A 23,904-nucleotide genomic window follows, 5' to 3' on the forward strand; every position below is an offset into this window, starting at 1 on the left:
GCCTCAGATGTGGTGTTAAATTATTGGGCCCATAAAAATAGCTATCAGTATTGGTATAGCAACAAGCCTTTTTTCTTTGAATCTATATGACCCTTTCATTCAATTTCATTTCACCGAACAGCACCTCACAGTCTCACTACTTCACTAACGATGTCGTTTTTACTAAAACGACCCAACAATTTTCTTAATTCCAACTCTATCCTCACCTTCACCCTTCGCCGCCTCACCACCCTCGCCGCGAAACCCTTCCCCGACCACCCTACCTCCGCCTACTACGACGAACTCGCCGTCGAAGCCGGAACCTCCGGCGACCTCAACGCCCTCCGCGACATCCTCAACAAGCGCTTCCAAGACGGCTGCTTCAACACCAAGCACACCTTCAGCTTCATCACCGCCACCAACCTCACCTCCACCCTCATCGACGACGTCGTTCGCACCCTCTCTGGCCTCAACCCTGGCTTCACGCGCAAGAGCGCGTTCGAATCCCTCGTCACGCGCCTATGCAAGCTCGAACGCGCCGACGACGCTCTCCAAGTGGTTGAATCCATGGCGGTTGAGGGAAGCTGCAGCCCCACCGCCTCCACGTTCAACCCTGTCCTCAGCCTCCTCACCAGGCAGAAATCGCTCGACGAGGCGCGGCGCGTGGAGGAACGCATGGCTGGATTCGGCTTGCGGCTCGACTTGACGGCTCACAACATGTTCCTCATGTCGTACTGCTTCTCCGGCGACCTGGAGGCGGCGGCCGGAGTTTTGAAGAGGATTGAGAATGAGGGTTTGGCGGCGGACCCCCGCACGTTTGACGCGCTGGTACTCGGCGCGTGTAAGGCAGGGGTGGTGGATGGTGCTATTGCGGTGGTGAGGAGAATGGTGGAAGATGGAGTGCCCATGTTGTATTCCACCCACATGTGTGTGATCACGACGTTACTGCGGATGAATTGCTACAAGCAAGCTAGAAAGTATGCTAGGAGTTTTGGTGGGAAGGATACAACTTTGGATACACAGCTTTTAGGGTGTTTGGGTAGTAAGCTTATGATGTTGAAGAAGGTTAAGGAGGCAATGTTAATTTTGGATGAAATGAACCAGAAGGGTTTGCCAATGGGTCAGAAATTGAAAGCATTTTATCTAAAGAATGCTGGAACTGTGAATGGTGTTAAAGGTAGGAACTAGGAATAGTGATTGATAGTGGAGTTGTAGAAGGAGGGAGTGAAGTTTAGTGGGAATGTGGAGAAGATGAAGAGCTAGTGTTATAATTTGTCCTCAGGTTAGTTCCATGATCCTTTATCTTTTCTGTTGTTCGAATTTGATGTTACATGCAATGGTAAGATTGTGGATTGTGGTTTTAGACTTTCAGTTTCATACTATGGAGTAATTTTTGAGTGTTAGGATATCCTATGACAGTGAAATAATTCTTTGAAAATCCTGGGGTATCAATTTTATTAATTATGTTGGGTGCTGAAATAGAAACCTGTTTTATCTGCAATGATTTATACTCGCGGCTTAATATTGATCAACATTTTCACTGTTTTTTTGACTTTTTCCCCAATTGTTATTCTGGGCTCTGGCTTTAACGTTTGAACTTCGAATGTATGAGCTTCTTGGCTACTATTGTGTACTTGGCCCAAATTGACAGCTGGGAATGTAATGAAAGATGTCGTTTTGTTGGTTTTTTTTAGAAGTCTCACATTGACTCACTTGATTTTTAATAAGCTAGCTGATGTAGCTTCACCCTCATATGCACAGTCAACACCACTTTGATGCGCTTCCTATTTTGCATTTAGTGTGAATAAGTGGTTTCATCTTTCTCGATTGTTTATTCGCATTCCCCTCATTTTCACACTACATCTGAACAAAGCATACATTTAGGATCTGAGAATTTTATAGATTTCAATAGTGGAATACTACCAGGTACTGAAAAATGTTTAGTTTTATATATCTCAGATGTAATAAATTTCGTTCTCATGGCTCACTGTATAGAGATGCTTGTTCAGTTCAATTTTCCGTCCCTGGACTAAGTCTAAGGATGCTTTCAACAACAATGATCGGGGGATAGTTATCTCTCAAATATAAATATAAATAAGTATAAACGATAGAGAAAGACAGTTCTGTTTGTATTGATTCTGTGTCTCGATGTTCTTTGATTTGCTTTAGATGGTGGCAGAGCTAGATATAGTTTCTACCAAGCTTAATGTTCTGCAGTTCCATTGTGAGATTTCTGTGGCAGACAACTCTGCAAAATTTTGATTTTGATGTTACTAGCTGTGATTTAGGGGCAATGTCAACTATCTTTGGAAGACCAAAATGGTGTCACTTGAATTTTTAGATGACTAAGATGGGTCATGGTTATATACTTAAATGTTTTTTTGTTTTGTTGTTATAAGAATTATTTTTAGGTTTCAGTTTTTGGACCCATATAGGTTATTAAAGAGGATTAAATATGCTAACAGAAAACAGACCAAAATGAGTGGAAAAATAGAAGAAAGAACAAAAGACACTGAGACTAGCAAACTTAGCAAAATGAACCATCTCTGCACCAAAAACAAGTGGTTGAACACCATGAAGAGGGTACGAGGATTCCATTAAAAAAATGTTTGCCCTTGGTTGAGATTTGGCAAGAAAAATTGAGTATCCTGGACTACATTCCCCGTCTAATCGACATAAGTGCATGCCTTGAAACTATAGAGTTTTTCAAGCTGCAATATGTTTTGGCGAGATTGGAAGAGCAAGCTCATGCGAATTCTTCTGTCAATTGATGCAAAATGTTTCAACTTTTATTAGGTTGTCTCTGCTTTCACTTGTCCTTGGCAGATATAAACTCACTCATGAACTGTAACCATGTGATTTCTACTTTTGATTGTTTTCTAATTTTCTGTCTGGTTCGTGATAATTTAACTGGCATCTTCTTGCTATTTGATGGATCTGAGAAGTAATGGTATTCCATTTAGTGATTCCATACCTGCATATGCATGTACTCACTCATGTCTAGTGATGATGAATGATGATAGTTTTGGAGAAAACTAATGCTGACGGAAGGTTGATGATAAAATATAGGAGCACACAAAATTTGGCCCAGCCCAATCTGAAAATATGTAACAGGATATGGGCTGTCCCGGGCCACTGGCCTGCATAGTTATCAACTTTAACCATGTTAAAATAAATAGTAAAAATTGAATAAAGAAAATAAATAAAAATACTTGTTACTTGTTTATATTTTCATATTTGTTTTCATAGATATATGATTTTTCTCCAAAGATTATATATCATTACACCTTAATGTTATCTCACTCTTTTTGTTTGTTAATAAAGTGTATTTTTTTCTAAATTGAGAAATGAATTCTTGTCAATAATTGTGGTTAAAAAATAATGAGCTCACACTTATATTGTTCCAACGCAACTCAATCAGAAATGATGTTTGCACCGGGCTAGGTTGACCCAAATTGGCACATCTAGCAATTTGTCATATTTCTCCACGATTGAGCAAAAGTTGAGCCCACAACCTGGATGGACCTTTTTTTTTTTTGATAATTTGGAGGGTCAAAGGCCCAAAAAACAACAGACTACACTACTCTTGGAACAGTGTTTCCAATAGCATCAGAACGAAGAAGGGGGAGCAATCCAGAGGGGATTTGTCCACTATCAAAACTCGCTTCTCCTACTACATGCCTAATCTGTGCTAGGAAATCAAGACAATTGTTGGCTTCACGATAGATAAGGTGGAAAGAGATATGCCAGCTTGGAGAGAATACGGAAGCAATGTCCCTAACTATATCCGCACACGAATGATTTGCAGGGCAAGTGTCTGTGAGGAGAGCAAAAGCAGCTTTAGAGTCAAGTTCTATTTCTAGTCTCCTTGGTCTCTGGTTGTCCACCATACGGAGGCCTAAAAGGACACCCCACAATTCAGCACGGAGAGGATCACAAAAGTCTAATATGTGAGTGAAGCCTCTAATGATTCTTCCACGCGAGTCCCTCAACAGCCCTCCACAAGCAGCTTTCTTAGACCTCAGTAAGCTGGACCCATCAACATTCAATTTGCAGACGCCTTCCTGTGGCATTTTCCAGGAGATATGAACCTCCTTCCTATGCAAGTCATCAATTTTCTTAGGGGACAACAGGGTCTTTGTAACTTCAGCTGCATAGCGGGTAGCATTGATGATGAAGCAATAATACCAAACAGTAAGGGCCACTTGATACCATCCACGTGTCTCTCTTTCCTCTGAAGATTATAAACAAGCCAGTCAGACATCCCCAAACTGAAAAATTTAGTCCATTCCCTTGGTGAAATTAAGGGATTCCAGACTTCCTGAATATGACTGCAATCTCTTATCACATGCATTACTGTTTCTTCAGCATTAAGGCATCTTGGACTAAGGGCATCAACAGTCATTTTCCTTCGAACCCGCTCCATATTCGTGAGGAGTCTATCATGGGAAACCTGCCAAAGAAAGCTTTGGACCCTAGGAGGGCCCTTGTATTTCAACACCAGGTCAAAAGCCTTTGCAGTGTACATATCAGGATAATTAAAAATCAAAGAGTAGAAAGATTTAATGCTAAAATACCTATTAGAGGAGGGGCTCCATATGGGAATATCATCCCCATGTTTATCATCTCGAGGGCGGCGGATTTTGGCAACTTTATCACAGATATCATGAGGGAGTAGCTGTTTCAAATTGTCCCAATCCCAATACCCTTCCTTAGCATAGAAGGAGACAGGAAGGTTTTCAACCCATGAGTGGCTGTCTTCAGGGATATATTCAAATAAATTCTAAACAAAAGAGAGTAGATCGACCATTTCCAATATTCCAGGTTGCCCCTTTAACTACCAGAGGCCACACACTACATATTCCCTTCCAAGAAGGGGAATCTGTGGGTTTGGGAAAAGGGGACAACCTCACAGCAGGGCTAAATTTATATTTAGCTTTGAACACTTTGACCCAAATGCAATCTTCATTTCTGAAGATTTTCCAAGCAAGTTTGGTCAAGTAAGCTCTGTTTAATTGTGTGCAGGTCCATGAATCACAGACCTCCATGTTGCTTTGGAGAGCAAATGGTCTCCCAACTAACTAGATGACATTTCCTACTTTCCACTGTTGTACCCCATATGAAGTTCCTGCAAAGCTTTTCAATCTCCTTGCAGATCCCCATAGGGATTGGGGTGGTTTGCATCACATAAGTGGGTAAGCTAAAGAGACATGATTGAGTTAGTGATACTCTACCTGCAAATGAAAGAGTTTTCACTTTCCAGCTATATAACTTCTTCTCCACTTTATCAATGGGAAACTGGAAGTTCTCTTTGGTCATGCGAGAGTGCTTCTTATCTCACAAAAGTTGGATACTCATTACACAACCACTATTTACCATTGATATAATACTAAAGTATGGGATGAATGCGATTGAATAAATGAAGTGACTAAAACACCATTCTCTATTGTTAATGCGTTCTCCCGCTCTCACTCGTAGCCCACCATAAATCCCTTATGTTCGTTCCTATTATGTCTTGACTTAACACCTACCCTCCTCATGTAATTGTTTTTCGGCCTTGTCTAGACCTTCACCCTCCCCCACTCAACAACTTTTCACTCCCTCCTCTTCCCCTATCTCCCTCTTCATCTCTTCCCTCTGTGTTAACTCGTCAACTCCCCCACATACCTCTTTCCACTGTTTGAATCCCAAAAACCACCACATACGTTGTCACATTTGCTACTTTTTCCACTAAGTCGTCGCCCAAGCGCCCATGTCGTTGTCGTAGCCGCCCACTAAACCCAAAATTGCAACACCCACGATTATCATGAACACCACCTACACTAGAAACCAGAGATAGACCCAGGTTAAAAACAAATGGGGTTGAGCCTACAAGAGAATTTTTTCCTTAAAATAATGATATTCAAATGTTAATATTACCCGATATCATAACCACCTTCTTGTAAGACCCAAGAATTTAGAATTAAATAAATAATTAATTTCCAACTCACGCATATGATTATGTGTAAGCGTGAGAGGAACTTGACTGTGTTTAATGTTTGGATTAGCGTTATGAAGAAGAAAATTTAGGAAACGACATAGAATATTACTAAATTCGCTATAGGTTATAGCACGACTTTCATTCACTTTCGCCTTAGGGCGAAAACGTTAGTAAATGGCTAATTTGCTCTTAAAGCACTGTAGAAACGATATTCAAAAATATTCAGAGGAATATAAGAACTTCTCTTATTCCATTCCACGACGAGTGTTTCGACAAGAAACCCTGGACTGTACGAACGATCGATTTCGATTCTCGGAAGTTTGCCGAAACCGAGTTCCTGTTAGCTCAAGAACCTTAAAGTAAACTGTTGATGAAGACTTTTTCTATTCGGAGCTTCAAAACGAAGATTCCACACGCGTTCACCCATTTCTTTCGATGTTTCTAATCTTTCTTCAGAAAGAAGTTTTCTCATCCGACATCAACTGCAAAAAGTAGTTTTTCGGGTAAAATAGATTTACACCGACTTTGGATCGTTTGCTTTAATTCTGAGAAACCTGTTTTGAGTTCTGGAATTCTGTCGCCAGAACCTAACTTAGAATTCACGGAGGAATGTGCAGGAAAAATCGGAATCGCGAAATATTCTTTTCCCCACGTTTTCCATTTTCTATAAATAGCTTGAAAAATGAAAAAAAAAAAAAAACAAAAACATCACCACCAACACACACACACGGCCGTGAGCTTCAAGGAGGAAGGAGGAGAAAAATATTTTCACCGATTCTTGTCTGATCGTCGCTCTGTTCGTTGCTACGCGTAGGCCTCGAGGTACTAATGTTTTTCCTTACCTCTGATTGTAAATTCTGTCGCTTTTCTCTATGTCTTTCTGTGCTCAAAGTTTTGAGCTTTTTGTAAAACTGTCCAAATAACTTGATTTCTCTGTCTAAACTTATTCCCTGCATGCCCAAGAGCATGTTTAGCGGATTACATTTCGCCGAATCTCGTCGAATCGCCGCAGAACTTCAATTCTGCTCAAAATACCCATTTTATGCTGAGGTTCCACTTTTTGAGTCAAAAACTCTCGACTGAGCTTAGCGTCAGTAGGATTAGTCGTCATAATCGTCGTTGGTATCGACCTCATCCAATTTATTTTTCGAAATTCTGATTTTGAGTTTCCGAGCTAAAAATCTTGACCAAAATACCACTGTTCTAGTTTTCGATCTGATAATTTTTCTGAGAGTTTCCCTGGTCTAGATATCGCCTAAGAATACCTAGGAATTAAATTAGATCGAAGAAAAAGTTCGGAAACCTTATTTTTGAGAGTGGCCGAAACTTGTTTGTTAGGGTACCGTGTCCAAAAATAATTTTTGGGTCTCTATGACCTGAGCCATTGCGTAGCTCTTTCAATTGTCGAAATTTTGGCGTTGGTTTCGTGTCATTCCGAGTTATGTAGCTCGAGTTATGCTCGTTTTAGCGAACGAAGTCTTCGTTGTCCATTCGTGCCTAAATAGGAACTCTGAAGCTTTAAAAGCGTTCTTTACGATTTCGATTAGTATTATTACATCGTGTTGCTTCCAGTGAGGCTTGTGTTGATGATTGTGTTTCCTTGTTTTAGGTTCGCAACTTCCATGCACAACTTCTACTCACGAAGGTAAGGGTAACTCAGTTTTAGAGCGTCATTTGAGTCTTGCATGATTTATTCGCACTGCATGCGCTTGAGATGAAGATGTTTAATTTGATTGGCAATTGATTGAAATGTTGGTATGCTTGCAATGTTGTATGCTTGCTTATGTTGACTGTTTCTGAGGCTTGTGCCAAATGTTTTCTGGAGGCTTCGGCCGAGTGAACTTATTGAGACGTGTGTCTCCGTTTTCTGAGAGGCTTCGGCCGTTTACTGGTTTCTGTCATTGAACTGAGTTGGTATGCAATTGAATTGAGTTATGTTCGTTGATAATAGGAATAACATATGTTACTCCGAATAAATCATTGGTTTGGGCATTGTTGTTGATTGACTTGGCATATAGGGCTTGGTCTTTAAGTGGCGATGAGGTGGGGTGTGGTCTCGCGTGATTGTCCCGTCCTTCGAGACGTTATAAAGTGGCGATGAGGTGGGGTGTGGTCCCGCGTGATTGTCCCATCTTGTGAGATGTTCTAAAGTGGCGATGAGGCGGGGTGTGGTCCCGCGTGATTGTCCCGTCTTGCGAGACGTTATTGATCGATCCATTTTGGTAGCAACATATAGTTGCATTATAGGGAACTAACACCTGACCCTATGTTGTTGGATTTTAGTTATTGGTTTATTGATATCTGATTTGATGTTACATTGTTGAGGTTATTATTATCTGAGTTAATCTATGTTAAGTTGTTGATATATGAGTTTAGTTATGTTGCTAGTGTATTTACCATGATAGGTAATTAAATTTGAATAGCATGATTTTCTCTTTTATACATGGTAATTGCATGGAGTTAACCCTTTCTATTTGCTACTTGTTATTTAGGCGCTTAACGCTATTAGGCGATGAAAAGCCTTCTGGCGATGCTTAGCCATGCTGGGATGGAGGAGGGATAGTAACCGGCGGAGCAAGGATGGAAGAAGCTGTATAGTTTCCTCTTAGTAGTTTATGCTTTGACTCTTCTTCGTTATCTGAAAACTCTGCTACTAAAACCTTGTTTTCGCCACTGTTTAAGTGTGCGTACTTATTTGGAAACTTGCTTATGCTATTGTAAGACACTATTATTATATGTCGGGAACGGGTTGTTTAATTAAGACCATGTTATGTATTAAACTGTGTTTAGTTATTTTGAAAAGGAAAAAATTTATCGTGTTTTCTTAGGATTACGAAATAGTCCTTAGACTTTGTTAGGTGACTAATGTGACTCCTCAGTTGAGAAATTGGGGCGTTACACTTCTCATGTGTCTTCCTTCACTCCAAACCACTATCTTGAACTCTAGTCATTGTTCCTACTCTCGATAACACACCTTTGGAACCTCCGCCCAAACACCCCCAACTACCTATAGCCATATTCAAACACCTTGATTATTCAACAAATATTAATTCTTTAATAAAATATAAGTTAATTTCATCGATGAAGTTTGTTGCTTTCTAGTGAAATTTCAGAGGATCAACATATGTATAAGGAGATGACCACACTCGTGATTCAAAAATTATGAGCAAAGTTGTGTTCGTCGACGTCAATGATAAGGAATATTGGCTCGTCTACGTTGTGTTGAGATAAAGAGAGTGATAGCTTAGTGTCAGCGACTTTAGTGGTGGTTAAGAATGGTATTTTCTTAATTTAAAATTATTTTGAAGGAGGACATAAGGTAATATGTTTATTTGGAGAAAGAGGCGGTAAAAGGTGGTGGCTAGAAAAAATTAGAGGTGAGATAGGAGACGTATGTCCATCAGGCGATTTCGTGCCGAAAGAGCCGGTTTTGTCGGGTGAGAATCAACACGAAGCCAGAAGTGCAACCATTCGACAAGGGTTTCGGTTTTGGCGGACTAAGGGCTGAACAGTTCGGTTAATTCGAATAACATAACCAGAAACCCAAAATAAATAACAAGAAATCAAAGCAGTAAGTGAGATGAAATTGAGAAAAAATATGCAATAATCAATTCCATTCCAATGTCTGATGCTACATTTTCATCTTCATCATCGTCTTCTTCTTGCATTCCTAACTAGTGAACATTTTAGAGATGTGATAAAAGAATCAACCTTTGCATGGAAGAAAGAAACCACATTTAAGAGAGAGATCAACTCGCAAGGAAATGAACATCTACGAGCAGTGAGTCTTGGTGGGGTGGCTATTGTTGGGAAGTGAGGCAGCTAGGGTTCCCTTATGGATTATGGGAAGTAGAAAGGCTCCATGGAGGGTAATGCGAGGAAGATGGTAAGTGAATGGGTGAGGCCATGTTGGTGCAAGGGCAGTAAGTGAAGCACGAGGAGAAGGAGATTGGGGTTTTAGGTGTAGTGGAGTGCGGTACACAAGGTGAAGCATAAGGAGAGATAGATTAGGGTTTCAGGTGTTGTAAGTGTGACAACGCAAGTGAAGCACATAGAGAGGAACAGGAGAAGGAGAGAAGAGACAACTTTGACTAAAGAGTGAGAGGCTACACTACCACAAAAATTGGGAAGGGCAGCGCTAATGGGGTACCGATTCCATTTTAACCACTACCAATCTTTTCAAAGCGAACCGGTCGCGAAAACCCTACCCATCTTTTTAATTGAGTAGCGGTTACTAACCACTGCCCACATATCACTACCCAATGTCGTTTTTTTGGTAGTGCTAGGGTTTTTTGATGGTGAAGCGAAGAACTAGGTTAAGTGATGGGCCCTCTGCTATTTCAGTCGATTCGGTTAGGCTAGAGCCCAAACCAAAATCAATTGCACAAGATTAAGAAAAATCAGCTTCCATCACCTGCGACACCTGACCACTGACCCGAACCGCCCATTTTTTCAACAAAAAAAAACGGTATAACCGGTTTCAAATCAGGTCGGACCTTCTTGGACCCTAGTGGGTCTGTTTTGGAAAGAAGGAGTTAGTATACTCCATGCAATTTTATTATTATTATTATTATTGATGAATAGTAAAATTACAATTATCTATTCAAAGAACATTGAAAATGTTTTAATTGTAAGATTTCATTTACTAACTAAAACATGACAAGAATCAATCAATCATCAATAATATATACACATACACACAAATACATGTGTGTAAAGTAGAATTGAGTTTAACATTAAATACATAAAACACTACAAGGTCCAAATGACCAAATTAATTGAGCAAATTATGAATCAATTATAACATTTGCCTCAAGGTTCTTCAAGTTAAATTAAAGATATAATATTATAGTTAAGAAGTATTGTTAAAATAATTTTTTAAAGGCTTAAATATGTTGGAGGTCCCTCTAAAATAGGGGTCCTTTGGTTAAGGCCCCTACAATTTTTTTTGGGTGGAATACGCCCCTAATGTGAAAATAATATATAGTGATAAGTCTTTGCCGTGAGGTTCTGTTTAATTTTTGATGATTCTGCAAACGGCGGTGAAGTGTATTATATTTTTTGAAAATTATTAGGATGTCACCTAAGTAAATTAGGGTTGAAAAAAAAAACCCAAAGTAAAAAACCCAAGTAAAATCCCCAAACGTACTTGGGTTTCACATTTACTTACGTGACACCCTTTAATTGAATAATTTTCACAAAATATAATCTATGTCAACGCCGTTTGCAAAATCATCAGAAATTAAACGGAACCTCACGGCAGAGGCTTATCACTATATATTATTTTCACATTAGGGACTTATTCCACCCAAAAAAATTTGTAGGGGCCTTAACCAAAGGCCCCCTATTTTAGAGGGACCTCCAACATATCTAAGCCTTTTTTAAATAGTTAAGAAATTTGTTAAATTTTTATTTATTTTTCATTTTAAATAAATATTTTATCATTTTTAATTACAATATTAACTATTAATATAAATTGAGGAAATATTTATGTTGAAATAAATAAGTAATATTTTTATGTATGAATTTTTTTAATAATTAAAATTAATAAATAATAGAATACATTTTTATATTAAATAATGTACACAATTTTTTACATTTTACATGTGATGCTATAAGGTATTTTTTTGTGTTTTTTATAAGTTATTTACTATTAAATATAGTTTATGAGTCTATTCTTTGAAAAATTATTTTATTATATTTTCAATCTACAATATATTAGTAAACATTACTTAATAAAAATAATGATGACCAGATTTGAATAAATTTAAATTTACTAAATAATATTTTATGCTACTAAAGTAATACTAATTATAAATTTAGCATTCAAAATTACAATATTGTTGATAAAAGTATAAAATATGTTATTATAAAGTATTTGACGATGTTTTTAATTCGGCTAATGATTGTAAAATTATTAATTCGGCTAATGATTGTAAAATATTTATTACTTGATTTGAAATATTAAGCTAATTTATTACTTGATTTGAAATATTTTTAATTCGGCTAATGATTGTAAAATTATTAAATAAGTAAATCTTTACAATTACTTCAGTCCTAATGATTAAATATTAACTATTAAATTTGAGTAATATTAATTATTATTTGCACAAAGAGATCATTCTATTACTTTTTATTAAAATATTTCAACACATTTTTATTTTATTTTATTTCCTAATTAAAAACTATTCCTATTGGGGGGGTTGGGGGGGAGGGGTTTGAGAAATAGTGCAGGGGGCGTGCTGGGCAAGTTTTTTAGGAAGGTGCAGATGAGGCAGAGGTGTTGGCCATTTTGTATGTTCTATTGTTTTGTCAACAATTTATGGTGCTCTAAGTTGAAATAGAAAGTGATTTACTTATTGTTGTTGGTTGGGTAAAGGGTCTAAAGACAAGGCCTTGGAAGCTTACATATGAGCTGAATATGATTGATTATTTGATGTCGGTAGTGTCATGTAATAGGGTTAATCATATTTTACGAGAAGAGATGTGGATGCTGATGAATTGGCAAAAGAAGGATGTTTTTGTGTGGAGCATGTCTGGTTTTATAATGGACATACTGGGTTTTGAGAGCAGGGTGTGGAGGTGCTGTTATTTAGTTGTGTTTATTTCTCTGTATGCAGGCAAGGGACTCGTGATGTTGATGCTTTCTTTTGTTTGCTGCTGCTGTAATTTGCATTTACTGGTTGCTGCTGCTGTTTTTTTCGTTTACTGTTGTTGTTGTTGCTGCTATTGTAATTTTTGCCTGCTGTTGCCGTTAATTGCATTTGTTGGTTGTTGCTGCTGCAGTTTTCTTAATTTGCTGTTGTTGTTTTGTTGTTGCTGGGTATTGCTGTTGTTGTAAATCACGCCTAGGTATTCCCACACAACTGGGTATTGCTGTTGTTGGGTATTGCTGCTGGTGGTTCTTTTTTTAGGGAATGAATATTTAAGTGATTTGGGTTATGGTTACGTTATTATATTAGGGATGTAAAATTGGCTATCTTAAGGATGTGGTACTCTTTTTCCTTGCTAGGTTTTTATCCTCATGGGTTTTTCCTAGTAAGGTTTTAATGAAGACCATTCTTAAGATTTCGTTATAAGTCATTTTGTGAGGAAGTCATTTGGGGGTCGTTTTATGTGTGGGATGCACAGTTTTTGGAATTTTGTATTTTGGATCTGACTTGAGAAGCTTTTCCTCAGGCTAGATTTTTATTAATAATAATACTTTCATTTTCAAAAAAAAAAACTATTCCAATATCCATTACCTTTAACTATAATACATTTTATATAATTTTTTTTGAAAATAAAAATATATTAGAAATAAAGTGGTCTTGAGAACATACTCTCTCAAGTTAGTTAAACAACAAATGAAGAGCACTCTTTTTCCTCCTTAGGGTTTTTCCCACTGGATTTTTCCTGAGAGGTTTTAATGAGGCTCTCTCATGAACCGTGTTAAATCACCAAAATAGTGCAGGGCTGGATAAGACTATCAAATGTCTTTTCCTAATCTACATTAGTGGATTGTTCTCATGACCTTTACTTTCTTATCAATAAAACCATTTTGCTCTCAAAAAAAAAAAGATACAAAGCAAAAACAGAAAAAACATAACAAGAACAAAAAGACTAGAAAGCTATAACCAATTAAAAAACTATTAGAAATAAACTCGTGCCACACACGTGTATTATATCTAGTATAATTGTATTTTGTTAAAGATAAAAAATGCACACTTTCTAACTTTAATAGACCATATGACCAACATTTAAATAAATATTTACAAAAGGAAAATTCACATAATTAACTTCATAAATTGATCTAGCAATAAAAATATAGTAAGAAAAAATTGAAAAGTAATAAAAAGTAACTTTATAATTATTTAACATTTACATTTAAATAATTAAATGAGCCATACGTCTTATATCTTAAAAATATAATTTTTTTTTGCTAATGAGAAAAAAGATATTTAAAAAATTATCTTTCCTCAAGTGGTTCATAAATTCTCTAGGGTGTAACAATTAAATAATATTAGTTTTAAATAATTGTTTTGTTAACTCTCTTAATTACTTAAATTACTTACCTTTTTCAATATGATATTTATTATTTGAATAAAGTAAAATATTTATTAAATGAATCCCTTCTTTTTTTTTGGGTGACCACATTCAAATTTTCTAATGTATATCTTATCTGACACTTCATATAAAGCCACACACAATTAATGAAATTGTGTAAAAAATTAATTAAAAAAAAAACGTTAGATGAGAATTAATTCCACGTTGAATTTGCAATTCTCCTCAATTAATACGAGTTGACTCATATTTCAAAGTGGTTTGTAAATAATAATAAAAGAGCACCTGTGTCTTTATCAAAGTTTCCACCCTCATTTGCATCAACTCTTTATAAATCTCACTAAAGCACCTTTCACACATCTCCTCTGATCCATACATGGCTATCTAGGTATGTTTTGTTCCTTCTACGATTCTAAGTTCTAAGCACAATTATTTTAATTATAATTTATTTTTTCTATTGTTTCATTTTCAATTGATATCGATGTGGTTTTGTATGTTGTTGTGAAAACAGGTGATTATAAAGAGTTGTATGTAATTTTTTGTCTATCGAGGTTGATACATGTGTGAGTGTGAAAAGAGGCTCAAAGTGAGGTTTTAATAAGTGGAAAAGAAGATGGACAACCCAAAAGTGAGGAGTGATTCCATTGTTCCTGGATTGTCTTGTCAGCTTTGTAACAACTTGCTCAAGGAGGCCACAAAAATCTATTTGTGCTTTCATACATGTGAGAACTTTGATCTTAATCTTCTATACCTTTGATGCCTTTTTTTCCCGATTAATCTGATGTTAATTTTCTCAAATTTTCAATCTTTTATATGTTTTGTATTTCCTATATATCATCCTAGTTTGTCTCAGTATTGCATGTAAAAACTTAGATGATATACCTGAGATGTAAAAACTTAAACAAGGTATTGAAAAAATTAAGATTCTCAGTATTGTAGTAATATGTACCGACGAATTGATAATCTATTACCAGTGAATTGGTAATCTTATGTCAGTGATATGGTAATCTATTACTATTCTCTGTTTGAGGATATCAAAACAAAAAATTGCAAGAAATCAAAGTTTACAATATATACAATTCTTTATATCGAAAAACGTTATTCACATAAAAACCCTAATATGCGAAAGTACTTAAATTAAGAACAACTCATAATTGTAAAAGAGATAGGGTTAGAGAAGATCACACCGTGATTTTATCTTGATTCACCTTCCACCACTGAAGGATACATCCAGTCTTCAAATTGCTTTGAGTTTCGTCCACTAATTTTCAAGAATCACAGTGTAGACCTCACACCAAAATCTCTCTCGAAATTCTATAAACCCAAAACTAGCAAGCATCCAACTTCCATAAAATTTACACACTGCAACCTATGATGTAACTTAGAAGTGAAACAAGCTGATGAATTCTAATTTCCAAAGCTAGAGAAAAAGAACCCTAAATGATGAACACACAATAGAAAACAACCTTGCTCAGAAACTTTGGAAATTGTAATTTGTCACATTTCCACACAAATCTCCAAATTGTTTAATCTTCCTTCTCACAAACCCTCTATGGTAGCCAAACATGGCTTGTGCAATAAGAAGGCATAATTGCTAGAAAGAGTTGTGGTAAAGTAATTTCCCCTACTCTATTACGAAGCTTACCCTTCTAAATCGCAAACTAGACTTCATTTTGTGCAGGAAAAAAAATTAAAATCGTTATTTGTAATCCGCTTCTAACAAACCAGAAAACAAGAACTTTATATTTTATTAATAAATTGGATAGAAGCATTGTTAGACAAAGCTGCCTTCGCAACCATAGAAAGCCTCAAGGACCCCAAAGATTCTCGACTTCTCCTCGCTCACCCGTAGCCTATGGGCCTTACAAAATCATTAAAAATAATTTTTAACTGTCTAACCTAGCTTTCCTTGACTTTAATAAACAAAAGGTCATTATTCACAAAGAACAAATGTAAAAGACTCGACTCATTACATGATGCTCTAATTGGCTCTCACCTCCTGTCTAGATTTTTCACATAGCTGAACTAAACCTTTCCATAAACATGACAAACAAGTATGGGAAAAAATGATCTCCTTGTCTAAGGTTTCTTTTTTGCAAGAAACCAAGTCACTCTTTTCACATTCCATAAGATAGAGAGAGATGATGTAGATACATCTGACATAATTTACCTGACATATCTCTTAATAAACTAAACTCCCTTAGAGTGGCCTCAAAAAATGGCAATCAAGCCTACCATAAGCTCTTTTCCAAATCAAGCTCAAACATAAGGTCTTTTGTATCACTTTCAAATTTCTTTGCTGGTAGGTAACATATTGAAGAACTATCACATTGTCACTAGTGCATTTCCGTGGGATAGAGCTACTCTGCATAGGGCTATCAATATCATGAAGCATTAACCTTATACGGTTGACCAGAATCTTCGTAACGATTTTTTAAGGCACATTACAAAGACTAATTGGGTGGAACTTTCTCATATTCATAAGGTTATTATACTTAAGGATCATAACGACAAAAGTATTAGAACTCCAATATATCAGAGATTAACCTTTTGAATGCCTACTTTTCAAACAACATGATACCACTGTACCCCCACTAAGTCCAATATATATTGAAAAAGATTGCTTGAAATCCATCCAGGAACCGATACTCTATAGGAGTCCATTTGCTTCACAGTTAAGAGCACCTTCTCCCCAATCATCTCCTTGGTCAATTTCTCCCTTTAAAAATTTTGGATGTTGGGCAGATGAGGTGTCAAAAGGTAGCTCAAATCGAAATCCTCATTGTTAGCAAAAAGAAATTTAAAGTAGCCGAGGATTTCCCTTTGAAGAGTGACATCTATGCACTAAGGTCAATATGAGATATTCAACCCATGATTATGATTTCTCTTTCTCTGAATAACATTTTGAATATGAAAAGAGGAAGTAGTTCTATCTCCATACTTAATTCGCTTCTCCCGAGAATTTTGAAACCAATGCAATTCTTCTTGAGCTAGGATGGCATTCTTCTCTGATCGTGAAGTTGAAATCTCAAAGTTGAAGAGTATAATGTTTTCATAAGATATTGAACTCTTGCAATTTTGGACGCCACCCTTATTTCGTTTAAAAATATTACATCTTTACTTATGAAAGATCCTTTACGCCACCCTTATTTCTCAACATATTGATAGGCGGCGATCAATCCAAGAAACTTGATCACCCCCTCTATCAAAAAGGGGTTATGATCTGAATATGGGGTTATGGTCCATTAAGGTGGAGTAAAGTTACCCTCATGGTTGATTTAGACAACACAAATAAAGAACTTCTTATAATCTTTCCTTGACCTAATTAGTCATCTCTCTATGCAATTTATTCACACTTTGCTTGATCAGGAAAAAAAAACTACAAGAATTTGTGAGTAGTGTGACTAATTTTTGGTAGTTTTTTCAGAATTAATTTTTTTATAATTGTGTACAGTTGTGAGAGATTGTGCGTCTTTAACTTCACTCGTGAACTCTATTTCCCGCACCTTTGTTCCTAATAATATATATAGGACATCATATTCAAGTCTATCCTCCATTAAAATTATATGAACATGATTGTTTTTAATTTACTTGGATTTATTTCATGACATTTTTCGATTTCTATTGCAATGTTATTCTCAGAGACACATTGCCAAAATATTTGGCTAAGATTTGATTGTGTGAAATATTCATTTCTTGTGAATACTTTTTCAATGATTATAGAAAGACATGCTAAATTTCTTAATAGATTTTTTCCTACAAATGTTGTTTAGTTTGCAGGAAGTGCATTTATGATAAAATTACAAATGAAGAATTGACAAGCTGTCCAATATGCAACATTGATTTAGGTTCTGCTCCACTGAACAAAATGCGGTTAGTCCCCTATGACAAATGGCTAATTCATCTCTTTCTTGTTGTATTTTTACTCCATAATAAATGGGAAAATTAGAACCCATTTTCATTTTACATGGTCCATTTGGTATTAGTGTAAATGGCTATTCACAAGCCTTCAACACTTCTAATGAGCGTCATACATTATACTATGACCAAATATTTCTTCTATTATGCAATAATACCATGAAAGAATTATGAATTGTCAATAAGATCACTCATTTTCTGAAATAAATAAAATCTTGCTTTTGAAATATCCATTTCTTGCATCTTAATCACCTTGTCATGAAATGCATATTGATGAATCGAACATACAAGGTAATAAAATGCATTTAGTTTGCATATTTAGCTACTCCGCTCACTAATTTCATTATGTTGGAAGTGTCATTTTAGAAGTTTTACTTTGTTAGATTTCATGTGTAATCTTTTCCATAGTGAATATTGAAGTATATATTTAAATGCGTGAAACAAAAATTAATGCTACATTAATCAATAATTGTATTGTTTGTGCCTTCAAATTGCTTTGAACAATATTCATTAGAACAATTAGTTGATGTAGAGAATAAGGAGGAATAATATAAAATAGATATCATCAAATAAATATGTGGAATGGTTGGCAACATATCAGACCCTAATTTGTTAAAATTTTGAGATTATTTGGTTTACATTGATTTAATTTAATTCATCTAATCTTCTAAATTTTCATAAGAACTCATTTGCTTCTTTATGAGGGATGATATTATTATTTGCTATCATTGCACATAATTCATGTATGGTTTGACCCTCTTGGCAATGAATGTATATCACAAAATAGAATTGGTATAGACGATTTAGAAAATATAATGTTGAACTTGGATTGGTAAAAAAACCGAGATCAACAAACAGAGGTATTGAGACTACTAGATTTGCTAAATTTAAAGGTATATGATAATTAAGATATGCCTAAAAAATATGTGTAAATAAATAAATATTTTGTTTTATTTAATTGATTTCATCATTGTTCGTAAGTAAGCTTTTTCTATTTGAGCATACAGTTTCTTTTTTATATTTTTCCTCTTTAAAATTGTTGCATTCGAAAAAATTCATTACCAGGCCAGATGACCAATTGCAAGAATTAAGAAACAAACTTTTCCCTTTGAAAGAAAAAAATAAGGAGGCACCTGCAAATAGAAAGAAAAAAAGAGGGTCTAGCAGTCAACGAGTTCCTAATGTCTCAATTGAAGAGCCAGCTAAGGAAAAAGAAGAGTCACCAAATGAGTTTACTGAGAATGTTGGACAGGTAGGGAAGACAATTAGACTTTTTTCAGTAAACTTAGTGTTATTTATGTTATGCTTATTTTTTTATTGGTGCAGGAGGTGCCTCCATATGAATCTAAGCCAACCATGGACAATGAAGGAGAAAATAACGATGCAGAAGGGCAGGAAGAAAAAGTAGATCTCTAAAAACCTTTGAATTGCATAGTGAGGTTGCGTGGATGAGTAAATCTTCCAAGTCTCATGAATGATAACTTATGAAAGTAAAAGAATTTGATTCTCAACAACCTACATTTAAGTTTTATGTTGGATTGGATGTTTAAGTTGGTTCATGTTTGATTCGAATTTTGAACTTTATGGGATTTTCAATTCGGAGAACTTATTTTGTTTGAATTTAGCCTTTTGCCTTAACTTCTGGATTATTATTATTATTATTATTTCATTCTTCCCTTCCGCAATCAAATGATGATTCATGTGAATTTGTTCACTCACGCTTATTGCGGTGTATTTTATCTCCCGCGAAAGAGATACTGGCCACCAAAGATGTGGTGTTGCAAGGGGACATTTTAGTGAGGTTGGATTGTTGAGTGATGTAAAACCCTACTTTCGGCGGTCACAATAGTAACCTTACTCGAAAGAAATATGTCATTTTCTCTAAGTAGAATAAAAGATATGCAGGTAATTTTTTTTCGTTTTCAAAGCATTCCAAAACATGCCACGAGTACTCCCAACAATAAATAAATACCCCTAAGCTCGAACAAGACAAGTACATAGTGGTAAAGACGAATGACAAACACATATACAACATAGAAAAGGAGATGATTAGACTCGACAATGAAAATCAGTATGCAAAAGGCTCCATTAATCCAATATACTCACTAACAATCCCCACGCAGGAGAACCGCAAGAAAGAAATGTATCAAAACCTACTCCATCCCTAAAAAACAGACTCATAAAGTCATCTTGCATGCTTCAACCAAAAATGGTAATCTCTCTACCCAAAAAGGCTCTAGTCTTACACCTGAGTCTACTCTTGCAAGTCTTCTGCTAATCCTTCATTGGACTCTTTGAAATCGTTCTACTCCTCTCTTGAGGAACTCTCCGTATAGGTCAGCACAACAACGTTCTCCCAGAAATATAACGCCTGATCACATCGTCGCTTGTCGTCGTCTTGCGGTTGTCAGCCGCCCAAACACAAGCATACAAGCAATGACGTGTGATGGTCAACTTCCAGACAATAGTGTATAATAGAACACAAGCTATACAATAGAGATAAATACGGATAGTACACATAACCTCAAGATCACATGATATCCCGGAACATCCACATTATTCAACCAAGATATGTTATCACACCAACAACACATAACACTCATATTCAATATATCATAGTAAGCAGAACATGCTATTAGTTCTACTCAACAAACAACATACATGATCAACAACTCATAGGTAGTTTGTATGCTATGCTCGTGCAATGAATGCTTCGAAATGATCAGGATATAATGCCAACACATAATGGAGGCAGGACAATCACCCTCGCTGATGAATGCTTCTTAACGATTTATTGGTGACCTCACTGTCTCAAAAAATTGAACACAGGCGCGACCTCATTGCCGTCCTGAGAATAATCGCAGGTACGACCTCACTACTGTATTGAGAACAAATGCAGGCACGACCTCATGTTGTCCTAGGAATAACATGAATTCATGATATCGATCATGGTTAGTAAGAAACAAAAACGCCATATCACAAGTTCACGTTCCTAACTCAAGATAATCGCATCAAGAATACCCGTAGTGATTTAACGGCTCCTAGAGCAAAAGTTGCTTCATAAGAAAAGGATTCCTTCAGCATCCTAGTGGCCATCTCTACACCACGACGGTTCACCACTCTAGGTAACAAAAGCTCAATTTCATCTTTCTTCCCAACTCCTCGAATAGAAGACCTTTCCCTTTTTTCGAACCTTATTTAATTCTCTAAGTTTTTCCTTCCAAAGTTAGTCTCTTATATTATAAAAGTGTAATCACTTGAATTATTTAAATTATGATAAGTTTATTCGCAAGTCCTTATGTACTCTTCCTTTTCAATGTCTTAGAGATTTTTCTAAAAGATCCCTCCCCAAGAACAACTTTCACAAGGAACAGTATCGATCCTTCAATAGCAACAGTTCTGAAGTATCGTCGGAAATTCTACTCGCTGACACCCGTAAACACTTCGGGTTCACAATCGGTAAGTAGTTAAGTCATATAAGCATAATTAAGAAAGCATGACAACACTTAAAACGTGCATTTTAAACATTCAAACATGCCTCGACAACAATCATCATAACAATCAAACATGCCTCAAAATACCAACCATCATAAGCAACCAATCATGCCTCAAGCATCAATCAATATAACAATCAAACATGTTTCAAGCCATCACTCATCATAAGCAATCAAGCACACAATCATAGCAACTCATTGCATAAAGCTAATAATCAGAAATTGCTCTCACCTTAGGCGCTTTCCTCGGATGCTTTCCTCTTGCAGTAGCTGCTCCACGTTCAAGTGCCCCAAACCTTAAACAAAGCGTAACTTAACTTAGTAACTAAGCGAATTTTAACCTCAACCAACTCAAAAAATTGAAAACAAGGTTTTTTAGGCTCTAAGGCTACTTTTACTCAACCATCAACATAAGCAGCCAACATATATATCACACATTTTCATCAACTTAGGACACTTAGAAAAACATAATTATTTTTCTCATGATATCTCTTTACGTCAGCTTTCTAACAATACACGTTTTATAGAATTTGAACACTTGTGGATGAAATTAAAAATTATGCATCAAAACTGTTCCAGAATGCAAAGAACAATAACAGAGGCAACTTGAAACTAAAACTGGTACTGAACCAGCCATGAAAAAATTATGAAATTCATACTAGTGACAAAGTAAAAGGAAGCAATATAATTAGATCATAATAAGCCACTTATTTAGCTAAGTGGGTTAACGTAGTGGTTCAACATATTTCATCTCTTAAGCAATTGGTTTGGGTTCGATTCCTAATTCTTGCGAATGAAGAAATGTCATTAGCTATAGCTTCATACCGCTTAGTACAGTGACAACGAAACGATAGAGAGAGGGAGAGAAGAGAGATAAGAAAGTTGGGCTTAAATGAATAAATTCGTATATATTATTCCAAGTTCTTTATATAATGGATTAGAAGGTGGGTATAAGAACACCAGAAGCTTATTAGATAAATTAAGCCTTATTTGCTCTTAAAACCATTTAAATTTGTCGTAAAGTATAGGCATATCATCAGCAATCATCATATCCAAAACTAATACACTAACAAGAAATTGAAGAAACCAAGCATATGATCGAGATTGAGAATGACTAAATAATTTACAAACAACTAAAGATAACTAAGAATTAACAATAGCCACATGAAGGGAGGTTAATTAATTTCATTGTCAATACTCAATACATCTCAGATCAATTCTATACATCCTTGACTGAAGGCAAAGTGTCATCTTTCTTATTGTTAGCATCCTATAGGCTATAGCTACTCTAATTAATCATATCTAAAACTTTTATGCCTGGGACAGAATTCCCAGCAAAGCCATTCTAACATCAATCAAACCTTTATACAAATCCTTTACTCTCCCCTCTAGAAAATCAAGCTCATCCTCCAATCCCCTGCAACTTCTCTTCAGTCCCTCAACAGAAGATTTAATCATCTCTTTTTCCCCTTTACCCTTCATCTTCTCCTTTAATTCCCTAGCTGCAGCCACTGTTTGCTGCAGCTCACTCATCACAAAACACCGAGATCCCCTTTTGTGTAGTTTCTTCACAGCACTTCCTTCTGCTTTCTCTGCCAAACCCAGCAAAAAAGAAAACATGGGGGGACACTTCTTGATCAAGGGCAATCCACTTTTGCAATCAAATGACAAGCCTTGTTCAAGAAACCTGCAACCCATTAAGGCCATGGCCTTAGATCCAGTCACAATCTCACTGAACTCAGTTTCATGATCATCATGGAATAGCTTTTGCCTCAACATTAATCTTCTCAAACACAATCCACTCTTTTTGCATTTCTTTTCTATATCATTACATGATTCCAAAAGGACCAATGCACGTGTTGTTTTCATAGCATCATGCTTGTTGTTGACATTCACACCATCAATCAAGTGTGTAACCACTCTCAATGTGTTCACATACTTCTTCATGTCCTCTATTCTGTCCACAAAGTAATTGCACGCGTCGAGGACATCAACGTTGCTCTCTAGATACTCTTCCAATACTCCACGGTCCACATCATCTCTGTGAGGAATTTTCACCAGCGATTTCAAGGCAATTTTTTGGGTGTTGATGGCAGCATCAAGTAATTGAGCCAACCCAAGTTCACCCCCACCAATGCTTAGTGACTGAAGGGTGTTGAGCTCCTTAGTGAGTTCTCGGTTGAATTGGGTTGTCGCCGGTAACGGGGCCACTTCCGCGGTGGCGGCCCAAGGCCGGAAGGAGAGCTTTCTAAGGATGGTTGATCTCATGGTGTTAACTAGGCTTTACCAACTTTGAGAATTGAGATACAACTCAGGTGTATATATACATAGCAAAAGTAGAAAGTCACATTATCATATAAGATGTAAGATACGTGGCAGAATTGCATTTGACAAAAGTTGTATAAAGTCAGGGGCGGATTTACCGCCCGGCTAGCTAGGGCCTTTGCCCAAGCTCTGAAAAAAAAAACAATTTTTTCTTTGGAACAGGTC

At 36.3% G+C, this 23,904-nt stretch overlaps 2 protein-coding genes across 3 annotated transcripts; one reads left to right on the top strand and one right to left on the bottom strand.

The window, feature by feature from the left end:
• Nucleotides 1–91: 91 nt before the first annotated feature.
• Nucleotides 92–8,734, top strand: LOC130738509 (pentatricopeptide repeat-containing protein At2g40240, mitochondrial-like). 2 transcript variants are annotated; one of them, XM_057590498.1, is made up of 2 exons: nucleotides 92–1,261; nucleotides 8,452–8,734. In XM_057590498.1, exon 1 carries the CDS (start codon nucleotides 151–153, stop codon nucleotides 1,165–1,167), a length of 1,017 nt encoding a protein of 338 aa, XP_057446481.1. In that variant the 5' UTR covers nucleotides 92–150; the 3' UTR covers nucleotides 1,168–1,261; nucleotides 8,452–8,734. The 2 variants fall into 2 exon arrangements, with proteins under 2 accessions (XP_057446481.1, XP_057446482.1); XM_057590499.1 differs by lacking the exon at nucleotides 8,452–8,734 and adding an exon at nucleotides 2,445–2,929.
• Nucleotides 8,735–22,571: 13,837 nt separating this feature from the next.
• On the bottom strand, nucleotides 22,572–23,686 carry LOC130735492 (uncharacterized). The gene has a single exon (XM_057587454.1). It carries the CDS (start codon nucleotides 23,680–23,682, stop codon nucleotides 22,726–22,728), a length of 957 nt encoding a protein of 318 aa, XP_057443437.1. The 5' UTR covers nucleotides 23,683–23,686; the 3' UTR covers nucleotides 22,572–22,725.
• Between the last annotated feature and the right edge of the window lie 218 nt (nucleotides 23,687–23,904).

This window comes from Lotus japonicus, chromosome 2, assembly GCF_012489685.1.
Source record: "Lotus japonicus ecotype B-129 chromosome 2, LjGifu_v1.2".
In the NCBI taxonomy this organism is placed as follows: domain Eukaryota; kingdom Viridiplantae; phylum Streptophyta; class Magnoliopsida; order Fabales; family Fabaceae; genus Lotus; species Lotus japonicus.